At 41.5% G+C, this 14,763-nt stretch overlaps 1 protein-coding gene across 1 annotated transcript; it reads left to right on the top strand.

Moving 5' to 3' along the window:
- Nucleotides 1–1,178: 1,178 nt before the first annotated feature.
- On the top strand, nt 1,179–14,602 carry LOC114353121 (discoidin domain-containing receptor A-like; the record flags this gene model as incomplete). Its single annotated transcript, XM_028304955.1, has 2 exons — nt 1,179–1,284; nt 14,371–14,602. Coding segments are annotated over 2 exons (338 nt in total), but the record flags the coding sequence as incomplete, so codon positions are not given.
- Nucleotides 14,603–14,763: the final 161 nt, after the last annotated feature.

Raw genomic sequence — 14,763 nt, 5'->3', positions numbered from 1 at the left:
CAGGATATTGCAAAATTCCCACGGGAACTCGAAATAGCGGGAAATTCCTTTTGTATGACTGACTCACTGACATACCCACGCACAGCCTAAACGGCTAAACGTAGGCACTTGAAATTTATAAGGGACGTAGCTTAGGTACCGTAGAGGTGCACTAAGAAAGGAATTCCCGAAATTCCCACAGGAACAGGAATTACCGGGAAAATCCTTTTGTATGAAAAATCTAAACCGCTTAAGTTAGACGCTTGAAAGAAGAACGGTCACGCCCCATACAAAAAAAACCCAGACCCGACAGAAACGAGACATACCTCAGTTTTTTTGTCATGTCTTAATTAGTTAAATTATATATTTTTTATATTCGAAATCTATGTNCATGCGAATTTGAAGAAAATATTTCACCCCCAAGGGTGGAAAATTGGGGATGAACTTTTTTATACGCAATTTTTTGTTTTTTTTTGTGTTCACGCATTTGAAGTCGGTTTTATTTTTTTAAAAAGTTAATTATTTGACTTCAAAAAAAGGAGGAGGTTCTCAATTCGACCCGTGTTTTTTTTTCTATGTTTGTTACGCGATAACTCCGCCAATTATGAACCCATTTGAACAAATCTTTTTTCGGCGTATAGGTAATACCTCAAGGGTGGTCCCATTTAAATTTAATAATAAGCAAAACAACCCCCAAGGGTGGAAAATTGGGGATGAACTTTTTTATACGCAATATCTCCGCCGATTATGAACCAATTTGAACGATTATTTTTTTGTTGAATAGGTATTATTTGTGTTCACGCATTTGAAGTCGGTTTTTTTTAAGTTATAATTATTCTGTTTGCGCTACAAGCTTTCAAAATTACTTGAACCTTGCAACCTACTTTTTTTTATAGATAATGATTAGGATAGCTAGTTACGAGCCGCCAAGTATAACAAAAGTATAAACCACGATAAAAAATTCAACTTTGAAAACTCAAAGTTGAATATTTTCAATAAAAAAAAAAAAAAGATTATAATCATTATGTTACGCCTGATGTGCCGCTATTGTGTGCACGACTGTATCTTATTAGTAGTACGATTATACTCGTAAATGCAAAAGGCTGACTCATCACATCCATCAGTTGTTGAAAGTAGTTTCAGTTGCGTCGGCGTTGTTGTGGTTGTGATGTGATGATTGAGTCGTGTGTTTGTTGCAGCGCAATGCATCGCGCCGCTGGGCATGGAGAGCGGGCAGATCCCGGACCGCGACCTCAGCGCCTCCTCCTCCTTCAACGACGGCAACGTGGGCCCGCAGAACGGCAGGTGGGTGACGCTTTTGCAGCATTTCTCCTCACTCCAGGATTCTCATTTAATATACACGGAACTATGAAGCCTTGGGGGGCCCCTTCATGATCACTATGTATCAGGGGTCAAACTGTTTGAATTTTTCTGTACATACTTCATTATGTAAACAATTACAAATTATAGTAATTAACCATAACCCCAAGATTAGCTTGACTCCAAGATGGGGTTGGTGGCAATTCCTGTGTGCTCTCGGAGGCTTTGCTAATATGGTCAGTAGACAGTAGTGAATACGTGGCCTCGGGGGCCGTGGATTGACGCCGAGCACGTGTCCAGAAGCGCACAGAAGGCCGCCTGCGAGCTAATGCATTTAGCGCCGCAGCCGCGCGGCGACAATGGCGGCTCGCATCGCCCGCACGGCTGCGTCTCTGCAGCCTGACAAACAAGCTTTGATAGCTATCACAACACCGCACCGCCTCTATTGTTCCCGCTTACCTACCTTTAAGAGCCGAATAATACCAGTGTTGAATACTGTAGTACCTATCTGTTTAATTATTCATTTATAGAGAGTTATTTATTGAATCGAAGCTAGTAATTAAAACAAACGTACACTTACGTTACAGTGTCTCACGTGAGTGATGTCTTTCTTTCTACACTTTTCAATAACACCAACTTTACACAGTCCACGCGCTATCAAGTCTTGTAATTTAAGGTTGCTGTAATTTATTTATTACTAGCTTTTGCCCGCGGCTACACCTGCGTGAATTTTAGTTTGTCACATTATCGTCATAAATTATAGCCTATATGTTATTCTGGGTTATCTATACTTATAATAAATCTGTAGAGAGGTCAATTCTGTACATGAAATATATTTTCAAAATAACTATCAGGGGGTGATTAGTGATCGATACTGATGCCAAAAATGCAATCAGTAAAATTTTTGTCTGTCTGTCTGTCTGTCTGTATGTTCCTTATCGAAACAAACACTACTCGACGGATTTTAACGAAACTTGGTACAATTATTCTTCATACTCCTAGGCANAAAATATATAATTTAACTAATTAAGACATGACAAAAAAACTGAGGTATGTCTCGTTTCTGTCGGGCCTGGGTCACAGATGACCGTTCTTCTTTGGCATGCAGGTCCCTTAGTAAACTTAAAGCTTAGTTACAACAGGATATAGCGAAATTCCAACGGGAACGGGAGTTAGCGGGAAAAAACATTTGTATGAAAAATCTAAACCGCGTAAGATAGATGAAGGGAGTAAAACGGGATCCACGCGTACGAAGTCGCGGGCGGCCGCTAGTAAACAATAATATTGTAAAGTTTTATCAAATTCCTTTCAGTAGTTCTTGCGTGAAAGAGTAACAAACAATTTAACATCCAGACATCCATACAAACTTTCGCATTTATAATATTAGTAGGATTGATCTTTTCACTGCCGCATACAAAGTTTCCGAACCCGTCTGGCCAGCGTGGGGAGTGTAGGCGGCTCGTGTAGGCCAAATCCTCACCTTTGCTATTAGTGAGGGTCGTCCTCCTGCAGTGGAGACAGTTATACAATCCTGTATGTAGATTCTGACGAAGACTATATAAGACAGTAGAGAATAGCTGAGTAGGCTCTTGTGAGTGAACACAGTTAGAGGCAACAATGCCGGTGCTCCGAGACGCCAATTTGCGGCGCCTCCGGCGGCCGCCGAGCACTGCCAGCGGCTCTATGTAATCTCCAAACGGTAGCGTAACGTCATCACCCTAATACTTAACCGTATTTCGTTTTGAAATACGTCTCTAAATACGAGGGGTGTTCAGAAAGTAATGAGAATGGGATATTGCTAGCCATTACAAAAATCTGAAAAAAATTGTTCAGGTAGCTTTATTCTTCAGTAGAAACTGATAAAAAATTCATTTAAGTTCAGCATTGCGTTTAAGAATTACATTCACCTGACCACGACCAGTCGGAGGATTTTCTTGACTCCAGTAAGGCCTAAAAAGGACACTCTCGACAATTCCTCAAATATCAGGTCCCTCAACTACTTTTTAAATCGGAAAAAGAGCTCTTACGTAGCTGAGAGTCAGATCTAGAGAATATGATGAGTTTTTGAGCATTTTGAAACGCAATTTTTTTTTGATCCCACCGACCGCAACTTCAGGGCTGTGAACGGGTGCGTTGGCCACAGAAAACAAGGTCTTTCCGACTGGTCGCGTTCAAATGAATGTATGTAATTCTTAAACGCAATGGTGAACTTAAATATTTTTTTTACCAGTTTAAAGTGAAGAATTAAGGTACCTGCCCAATTTTTTTCATATTTTTGTGATGGCTAGAAATATTATATTCTCATTAGGTACTTTCTGAACACCACTCGTATATGTAACATATCAATCAAATAAGTGTAAAATGTAATGTGCCTTAAGTTTTAAACGGCTAATTACCAATTTATTTTTGGCAACCATAGCAGTGCTTACTACCCTATCGCATCTGATAGAAGTACGAGTATACAGGGTGTTAGGTAAATGGGTATATGAGCCGACACTAGCCCATGTTAACATGGTCATATAAATGGTATGGTGAAGTCAGAAATTACATATCATCATTTTATTTTTTTAAATTTTCATACAAAATAAATGTTATAAAATCCGATTTGTATGAAAATTAAAATAATTTAAATGAAGATATCAATTTTCTGACTTCACCATACCCTTTAAATGACCATGTTAACATGGGCTAGTGTCGGCTCATAATTCATATACCCATTTACCTACACCCTGTAGAATAGATAAATAAATAAAATAATCACAGGTCTTCAAAACATTTGCACAAACAACAACGAACAAGTGATTTTTTTTGCGCTAATCATATTCCAGGAGTGGTAATCGTGTCATGTGACGGTTTGGCATGAATAATTAAATAGTGCAAATGGGCTGAAACTGAAAGGTTAAATCCGTTGAGTTTATCATTAGTGGCTCGCGGCGGGCGGGGGCGGGGGCGGTTTCTATAGGCGCGATTAATTATGCAGCGCGCGTCGCACGCGCGTCTTGTTGCGGACGGCGGCTGTGTGCGCGCCCGACTCGCACGCACGCTGCGCTGATTAGTCAGTGCATATTCAAACAAAATAGCCTACAATTGAAAATTCGTTTGCTTTTCGCCTTAATTGAAATCCCCTTTAGGCCTCCGAACTACAATTTATCGCATGACGCGGCGCGGTTGTTATCGCAGTCGATTGCGCGGCGGCCGGGCGCGGGGCCCTGGGCGTGGGGCTCCGGGGCTCCGGGGCCCCGGGGCCCGTCGCGCTGGTGCACCAACCACGCGGGCCCCGCGCACCAGCCGCCACTTACCTACCTACTAATTCTCGTCCGCGGTCACGTGTCACTCGCTTTTACCGATAGAGGCAACAATTGTATTTTACAGGTGACACGATTCTACGCGTGAATTTTACTTCGAATAGTCATGTTGTACTTATTGTTTATACGAAAGTACTGGACCGATTTCAAAAAATCTTTCACCATTAGGATCCTAATTTTTATTTGGCGAACAAGGGCTATAAATAAAATATTTAAATAATACATATTAGTTAAAAAAACATCGATAAATTATAAATTAGGTATTTTTGGATATACTTAGTATAATAACTAGTGTCGTGCAAGTGTGTCATCGTATAAACGGGACGCGAAACTAGTGTCGCGAAAGCGCCTGCCATGCGTATGACATATGACAATTATCGAATATGTTTTGCAATGCAAAATAAAGTTCTGTGTTGGCGGGAGCTCGGAGCCATGAACGCATACTGTGATTTCTCGATACTATTAGTATTATTTTAATGAAACTAGTTTTACAGACTGAAAGTAGTGTCATAATGAAATTAATTTAATCATGAAACGTGTTTCGTAATGTTCAGCTTGACGGATTCTTATTGTGATTTGTGCTTGTTATTAACTGGGAGCTATAATAACAAGTTACAAGACATTGCATATCATGCATCACATGACATGTAATGCGTATTAGGTAATGCAGCAATCGACGCGGAGTGGTGTCTCCGGCTGCCAGGTGGACCTTGATGCGGTTAAATGCTGCTAATGCGGCCCGAACGTCATTTGCGGGCATAAAGCGCGCGCGATTCAGTTACGAGCGCCTTAATTGGATCTCCGCCCAAACAGGCAGCTCTCCGCCCTGAGAGCCAATCTGCGGACGCAGCGATTGCCCAAAGTGGCCGCGTGGCGCGCGGGGGCGGCTCGGCTGCTGATGGCTTGCCCTCGCCTCGCACTAAGTCGCGGTCGCGGGCTGAGTGCAGTTTTGAACTATGATAGTCTCTAACACCATACAGAGAAGGTATCGATACTTTCGATAGCGATTCTCGATACCACCGTTTTTGTGTGATGAACAATAGTTTTCTAATTTTTACCATTCTTGGTAGTCCTCTATTGGGTGCTCCGCGGTGGGTCTTAAAATAAATTAAAAAACCATTAACAACGCCCGACTTCTTATTTTTTTTTTAATAATCACTTAACACATACAATTTTAATTGTCCAGAGTTTTAGACAGAATTGTAGAATACTCTACTAGATTTGAAATATTCGATCCAGCTTGAACTTGGAGAGTCTTCGTCACCAGCACCACAAATAATACAATCGGCGTCAATGAAACGCTGTGCAGGCCGTAGCAAGTCGTATAAGAACATGTCAATGCAAACTAAATGAAAATGGACGCATCTACATAGCGAAGCCCGGTTTCGCCAAATGGATATTGTTTATTAGTGACCAACAAGCGCGGTGATGCTGCCGCGATGCTATTGGATCCTTGCTCCGGCCGCGGTCGTGCGAGCGCGGCGCGCGCGCCTCTGCCACGCCGGCCGGCCGTGCGACTCACAAATACGGAGTAGATCATAGTAAACGTTATCCCATCAAAAACAATACTTGTCAAAAAACCAAGTCTCGCAACTCAGTTGTTCTACGGTAAAAAGTTGTGAGATCCATGTAATACCAAGTACAGGCCAGGAAATCTTTAATGTTTTAAATAAATTATGTATTGACTTGGCCATCGCACTAATTAATTAAATTTACACGTGTTTGTATGTGACATTTTCCTTGTCCTGCTATACGTCATAATTATACAATCAAATTTGGTCATGCCGTCCCCTAACTTTCCATGGGTGTCCGGTCATTGGTATCGAATTAGCTTCATCAGAAGTGCGGTCCATACAAGGCGAGACGCGTGCGCTCTGCCCCGCGAAACTCGACCCAGCGCCCGGGGCGGACGGGCTGAAGTTGCGGGCGGTAGACCGTAGAGCCTGCCAGCACAACTATAATGTACTTTAGACTGCTAGCTGTCAGCTAGCTAAGTCAGTTGAATATTAACTGAAATTAATTAAATCGTTTTCTTGTTTTTTTTTTTCAAAGTAGTACAATAAATAGGAAACCTCTACTTTCGTTTCCGACACCGCGGGTAACACTGCGGGGCACAGCTAGTTAGGAGTAGGATCCTATTTATTATTAAAAATGTATCTACGTTTTATTCAATCGTAATAAAAATTAAACTTTGAATTGCTCTGAAAGTATTGTGCCCAATTTTTGGTACATTCATTAATTTAAATATCACTTCGCGAAAGTTGACAAAGCCGATCAAGAGCAGGCTCGCGGAGTCGCGGCGGGGCGCGTCGGCGAGAGGAATGCGCGGCGGAGCCCGCGGCCGCGTTAGCAATGGTAATGCGCCATTAATGCAGGCTCCGCAGGTGTCGCCGCCGCAACTACCGCTAAGTACGCGATAACTTTCGCCAACACCAACACCGGGAGACTCCTTGACTGCAACTCGAAAGGAGCGTCTTCCGCAGCTTATGCTGGGGAACTTAAAAAATATCAAATCTCTACGGAGAATCAGTGGGAACGCTGTCAGCTAGCTAAGTGATCGCCCGAGGATCGAAATGCCCCACCAATAAAGAGCGACTCAGTGGATGCGCCGTCTCCACAAATTAGTCAATTGGGTCGCGATGCGCCCAGCGCCGGCCGGGTGTGAGCGCGGCCTGATGAGTCTCGGTGACCGCTAATTGCGCAAATGGAGGCATTCAGTGTGTCGGCTCGCATAGCATCAGATTGAATCACGTGATATTCTTCTGTGCGTTAAAACTCAAGAAAGTTTCTTCTATCTGCAATCAACCCCTCTAGAGATTTGTTTCATTTTCAGGGAATGTACTATGTACCATGAGTAGACTCTTAGTTTAAAAGGACGACAGCGGACAACGATTTAAAAGTCACCCAGAATATGTATATCCTAAGCTAAGTTATTAGAAGAAATGACATTTTAGGTTGTTATAAATAAATTTCAAGACTGACCATTGAATTTGCCACCTATTTAGATGCCACTTTTGAAGTCAACAACCCAGGCATTTATATCATAATATTGAATTTGGCTCACATTTCACATTTATGTTTTTGATGGGATTTGCCTAACAGTATCAAGGTGCCCATGCAGTCGCTTGTTTTTGAAGGAAGAGCTAGGTAGGAAGAATACAAAAAAACTACAATTCTTGTAGTTTGGCGTGAGGCGGTTCAAACTCCAGAAGTCAGAACTCTTGAAGTATTTTTAATGATAAAATTGAACATATATCACGCTTCTGAAGTGTTACTACTCGTACTTCTCCGAACGCATCGTATAAAATCAATAAAGTCAATGGCTTCCTCCTTGCAACAAGTGATTTTAGGCCTGCTAGCGCTCGAATATTCAAATAGCTGCAGTTTCGCTTATGTTATAAATTGGTGATTCCCTCGAAAAATGCTACCTAGTCTAGCGGCTTGCACTCTGCATAAGTATAGCACCGGAGGGCTCCTTCTGAGTTCGTCCACTTGACATGTTAGTTCATAGCACTGAATGGGGATTAATAGAAGAAAAACCTAATGATGGGACGAATCAATAGGTGGAATCGAGTAGAATAACCCGTTGTTCTACTGTTGCTCCTGCGTTGTTGTCCGCGGCGGCCAGCGTCCGGCGGCCCGGCGCCGCGGCCCGCATTACCGCAGAGTGCAGACCAACATTTTTCGTCCGCGCCGCGCAACTTTACAAACTTCACAACATCCAACTTCAAACTCTACAAATTGATTTCGAAACGAGCTCATAACTTTCATGCAGCGCGATGTTCAAGGTTTCCGAGAAAGAAGCAACTAAACTTTGTAACTGAGAGTAGTTTTCTTTTAATGTCGACAACTCACCATCGTCATATTATACAAGCAAGACCTTCACGATCGAGTGAATCTTTATCTATTGATGTGTTTAGGATTCAAAACAATTTTAATATTCATGTTTGCCTTTAAAGTTACAATATTTGCAAATGATCTCATGCGTAGTTTAATATTGTGCATTGTACATATTTACAAAAACATCATTTGAGTGGCCGGAGCGAGATGGCGCGGCAAGTGCGGCGCCGGCGCCTGCTCCGGGGCATGCAGCCGCATAGCGACGAATTTATGTGTGTCTTTTGCCAGGTTGTTCACAAACGCGCTCGCAATCAAACAACTAAAAACCAGCTTACATTTCCCTCATTAAAAAAAAACCGGCCAAGTGCGAGTCGGACTCGCGCACCGAGGGTTCCGTACAAACCTGCAAGGTTTCCAAAGTTCGTTCATTACGACAATCGAGTCATAACTATGGTAGGACGCATTTAGATTATACAGCTACATTCACCAAAACATCGGGATTGAATGACGATGAGTGAGGTCGTCTTTGCCGTTTGAAAAATGTTGCCCTTCCCATACATAGTATAATAACTCGCGGTCATTGCTGTAACTAAAATTATGTTTACAATCACAACTTTTTTGGTGGTATAACTACTTAAAATTTTAAGCTTTTCGGAATTTTTCTGTTACCTGTGCTGTAAGCTATTGCTTCTTACCAAATTTCGAGATTCTATGTCAACGGGAAGTGGTCTTTAGGTTTTAATTCCCTTGCGTGTAGTTGCGAGTTTCAAAATATGCGGTATCAATGGTTGTACTTTTGCGTTTTGCGTTTTTGCGTTGACTTAGAATTTTTTTTTTTCACGGTTTAAAGGCAATTAGATCTAAGTATTTGATATGAATTTCAACTTGATAGCTCTACGCGTTCATGAGGAAAAAAGTAATAAGTTTATATTTATTAAAAAATATATATTTTTTGTAATGTAACTAAAAATTTAAGGTTTTCGGAATTTTTCCTTTATGTGTGCTATAAAACGTTGCTTCATGCCAAATTTCAAGATTCTAGGTCGACTGGAAGTACCCTTTAGGTTTTGATTCCCTTGCGAGTACTTGCGAGTTTCAAAATATGCAGCTTAAATTGCTGTTTCTTTTGATTGCGTTGACATAGAAGTTTGATTTTGTTACAGCTTAAAGGTATTATAGACCTGAGTATTTGGTATCAATTTCAATTTAATACCTCTACGCGTTTATGAGGAAATGGGTAGTAAGTTTAAAATTATTAAAAAAAAAAATATTATGTGATGTAACTAAAAATTTATGGTTTTCGTAATTTTTCCTTTATCTATGCTATAAGACGTTGCTTCGTACCAAATTTCAAGATTCTGAGTTCACGGGAAGCACCCTGTAGGTTTTGATTCCCTTGCAAGTGTCGAAAATTTGCGGCATAAACGGCTGTATCTTTTGATTGCGTTGGCTTAGAAGTTTGATTTTTTCACAGCTTCAAGGGACAGTAGACCGGAGTAATTGATATAAATTTCAGCTTCATACCTCCACGCGTTCCTGAGAAAAAGGGTCTTGACAGACGGACGGACAGACTGACAACAAAGTGATCCTATAAGGGTTCCGTTTTTTCCTTTTGAGGTACGGAACCCTAAAAACAAACTTTATGTAGCTTCGAACTCAATCTTACTGATGGCTAATATGTTCGATAGCAGTGTTTTAGCTTGACCATTTGTTTCGTTGTGTAGATATCTACTTTGTCAGGGATTAGTGCTGAATCGGAGAACGAACCTGTTTAGTCATTGGCTAGTGTGACTATTAGGCCGTGTGCGCCTAGGCAGAGGGCCTTGGGCTCCCTTGAGGTGGTGCCCGGCGCCCGGCGAAGAGCGCGGCCCGCGTCGGCCCGCGATAGCGCCGTAATTGTTTCCTTGATGAGGGGCGTTGCACCCGCCCGGCGTGGCTCTGCTCTCTGACACCAATCAATAAATATCACATTGATAAATAACGCAGCGCGATGCATAAAACGGCGCGAACTAACACCCTCATCACTCACTATTAATAGGAGTTTCGTCATCATTATCGCTTTATGTGTTTGTTTTGTATCTATTCTCAATTAGACGCGCAACCGATTATGAGCCGACGACAGTATTTTGTAAATTGACGGAATTTTCCAATATACATTATTTTGCAATAAAGCTCAATCCGATTTCATTTTAAAGCCTATCAATGTCATTGCGCTCCGTTGCGCCGACTGAGTAAATTTTTACAACGAGATATTGCTGCTTTTGGTAAATTAATGTCTATTGCATCCCTTCCAAAAATATTAATTTTAAATTGCTCGCAAGCCTTCTATGTAGTACACGAATTCGGCTTCAGCGATATTCAGAATTAGCTGCGCTATATTTAATAAGCGCTATGAAATCGTCGACATATTTCCTGAACGAGTTATCTCTGAGCCGTGAATACAAAAGTATCACAACAATATCAAAGCGTGGCCTGCTCCGGAGTCCGGAGACTCGAGGCACAGAGGCGCCGCGCGCGCGGGCTGCACCCGCGAGTCAATGTTCCCGGCTCACATGCAACTCAACGGGCCGGGCCCGCGTCGCGTGACCCGGCACGCGCCGCGCTACCTGGAAGCGCTCCTAATTCATTCATAACCGGCTGTCGAACAACTCACTATCAAACGACTGAATAGCTATTTATTCCACAACGTGACCGCTCACATATGGGTGATTATTGCACCTGGCTGACTGCTGAAGACCGTTAACCTTTAACTATGGACGTCGGGTCTCAGAGGCCCACCCCCATTTCCGATTTCTCGGTTTAAACACCTTCCCGCCACGTGCTGCTCTCAACCATCTCAGTAGCTTCAGTTTTAACTGTGTTTGGACCGATGAGGCATAAAATCGCGTCTTCCGGCACTTATTACGTGAGTAATAACCATCCAAAATTTTCTCCGGGCCTGGGAGACCCGATGACTATAATTTCCATACAAACATACTTGTATGGATGTGACTTGTCAACTATAATTTTTTTATATTATATTATTATAATCTTAAGTAAATTGCTCTAGTTTAAGAATACTTAATGGCAGAAAGTATCTGAGTACATCAGCTATATTATTAGCCCAACTATCTAAAGAACATTTTAGGAGTAAGGTATTACTTGTAGACGATTATTCTTTTGAGTTTAGATGTCTTAGAATTCACCATTGCTGCAGATTCCGATTCTGAATGGTGTACATTTTGTCTATCAAAGCTCTCAAAGAAAGATAAGACATGCCTCTAGAGATAATTTGTTTTTAGTGTTCTAGGCCACTGTGTATAATTTTAGTAACTTTAACCCTTGTCAAAATTTTTAATTTATGTCTTTCAGAAATTTTGTTCATGTTTTTATGTTACATGGTTATTAATTAGCAAGGAAAAAAATATTACTTTCATTTATTAATAATATACTGTAATCAAGGAGCCTATATGTGATGGCAAGTCAATTAACACTGAAAAATGTCTAAGTTTTTTAAATTTGCAAAAAAATAATTAAATTATGGTTAAAATTTGATTACATTTACCACTAAATCCTTTATTAATAGTTATTAGATATATATCAACTCTTAAATAAATTCAAATTAATTCAGATATGAAAATAAGAAGAATTTTAGATAGGGGTCTGTGAGACCCGACGTCCATGGGAGTGTGATTATTTTTTCACGTCCATAGTTAAAGGTTAAGCCGCACGCATTACAACTATTATTGTATCGTTGTTGAGTTAGGTATTATGAGTATTCATGGAGTTTAAAGATGAAACATTTCTAAATAAAAAATATCCAATGATGACTTTTCAAATTAAGTATCATACCTATTAATAGGATCTACGAGTCAGGAACTCAAATGATGTATTTGAAATTGTGCAACAGTGTGACTATTACAGCTATGTAAAGTAGGTATAAAATGTATCCGGAAAGGACCGCGAACAGTACCGAGAAGTAGATCGTGCACTTGTAGTTTGTACCGTGTGTGACCACGTGCGGGCCAAGCCAAGGCATGAAATACATCGACAGGCAGCGCGAGCAGGGCCGCAATTTTGTTCTTAGCGCTCGCTGCCGTTCGATCCGGCTTAGCACACATCCGCGTAATCGCCGAAGTACGCGTGCACCTCCCCCTGAATATTTTAGTGTTACGTTACGGCACAAAGTCGCGCGGCGCGCCTGCCTGGAAACGAAATGTTTCGTTCGGCCGAGGCGCGAGTTTAAAACTCGTCACACAACAAACTTGCCTAATGGAGATCCGACTAAAAGTTACACCAACATATTTATTAATTGCGAACCGAGCGCAACTTCGTTTGCGTGTACTTAAAGATAGATCGCCCGGAGTCCTGCCAGCAGGACTTAAAGTACTTCCGGTAGGACGCAAAATTAAAAGATCACAGTTTCGTAAGTATACATTGTACAAATTTCAAATTTACACGAAAAAATAGAGTGTTTCTCTCTCTTTCACCCAATAGTGCCCAAGATCGAAAAACGCGACTAACCGTTAGTCGGAGCCCGATGGCGCACGAGTATACACGGGGGCAGCGCGTTCGCGCTCGCGCGACACATTTTGACGCGCCGGGCGTGGAGTCGGCAACATTTTGGCGATAATATTATAATGAATGTGAAGTATTCCAGCCTAATCAAACATTTATAATTTATTTCTTGTTTTTGTTTTTAATTTGTAGTGTATTTGTAAGTGATAGGTGTAATTTCTAATACAAAGTGACGTACCAAAGTAATTAATTTAAAGTTCCTTATTATAGTTCCTATTAGTTAAGTTGAAAGAAGATAAACAAGTTTATAATATATTAAGAAAAGTAAAATACTGGTTAAACAAAATGATTCTACGACATGACTTTTTATTTAATAAACACTAACCAAGTGTTTACTACTTCTGGTGAGGATGAGTTCAAATTTGAAGGTCACCGTACTGCTGGAAGGACCAGCAAGCAAACACGTACAAATTGCGTACTGCGGGCAGGACTTGCGATAATCTTCTGGCAGGACGTTTAGAACAAAAGACCAGTCCTTCCAGAAGAGCCACGACTACGGATTATGCAATAATAACCTCTATTACTTTGAGGGTAGGGTCGGAAATCGTGTAATTTAAAAAATACTTAGTGAGGATATACGCGGTGTGCGTAATACACGACTACGGATTATGCAATAATAACCTCTATTACTTTGATGGTAGGGTCGGAAATCGTGTAATTTAAAAAATACTACGTGGATCAAGTATTTTAAAAATTGGAATAGGTGCCACTTAGTACTGTAAAATACCTAGTGTGTGGATCTGTTCTAGTAAATACGTCTCATCTCTAATATACAGGGTGGAATTTTGTGATGCCACCTGGAGGGAAAGTACCATTAATACTGTAGATAGAAAATTTTACTCAAAGAAAACATAACTTTATTTTTGAAAAGAAAGAGAACTGCATTCAAAGATTTTCGTTTTTTTTTGAAAATTTACCACCATACCATACAATTTTCTGTAAAATAATTACAATAATTTAAGATTTCATGGTTTTTCTTTCATTTGATTTATCAAGTTTGTTTGAGAGATTTCATCCTTATACTTAACCCTAACGATCGATGCAATAAAAATACAGGGTGTAATTTTTAACAGATTTTAGTTGGTTCGATTCCCGAGTGTAGCAAGCAAATTAGTTAACTTACTAAACTCATAGATATCGTGGATTTAGGAATTGACTGGCGGCATGGGAGGTTGGGTGTGGAAGAAAGATTGCTAACAGGGCTTTTTCCACACAATGAATGGTTTCTTGCGCTGCTTCTTCTCAGCACTGGCCCATTTTTTGTCCCGAAGCATTGGTAGGGTTAATACTGGGACGTGTAAAAGTGCTTTTTAAAAGCCTATTTGTAAAAATAAATGAGTTTTTTTTTAAATGTGGTGTATCCCGGCAGGTTGAACCAGGAGATCAAGGGCGGCGCGTGGTGCCCGAAGGCGCAGGTGACGACGGAGGCCAGCGAGTGGCTGCAGGTGGAGCTGCCCGGCGTGCACGTGCTGACGGCCGTGGGCACGCAGGGCCGCTTCGGCAACGGCCAGGGCGTGGAGTACGCCGAGAGCTACGTGCTGGAGTACTGGCGCCCGCGCCTCAACAAGTGGCTGCGCTACCGCGCCGCCGACGGCCAGGAGGTAAGCCGCCGAGAGCCGACGCCAGGACCGCCGCCCACCGCCGACCGACCGCCGCCCGCCGCCCGCCGGCGTACTCGTTCAAAATCGAATTGCGACGCCACTATCGCACCAATTTATTGTGTTCAAAGGCTTTTTGGCAGAGTCAAAAAGTACACTTGCGA

Source organism: Ostrinia furnacalis, unplaced genomic scaffold (genome assembly GCF_004193835.3).
Source record: "Ostrinia furnacalis isolate ACB-3 unplaced genomic scaffold, ASM419383v2 OfSCF1623, whole genome shotgun sequence".
Classification (NCBI taxonomy): Eukaryota; Metazoa; Arthropoda; class Insecta; order Lepidoptera; family Crambidae; genus Ostrinia; species Ostrinia furnacalis.
Note: the sequence above shows the minus strand (reverse complement) of the source record. Positions and strands in the feature narration are given on the sequence as shown.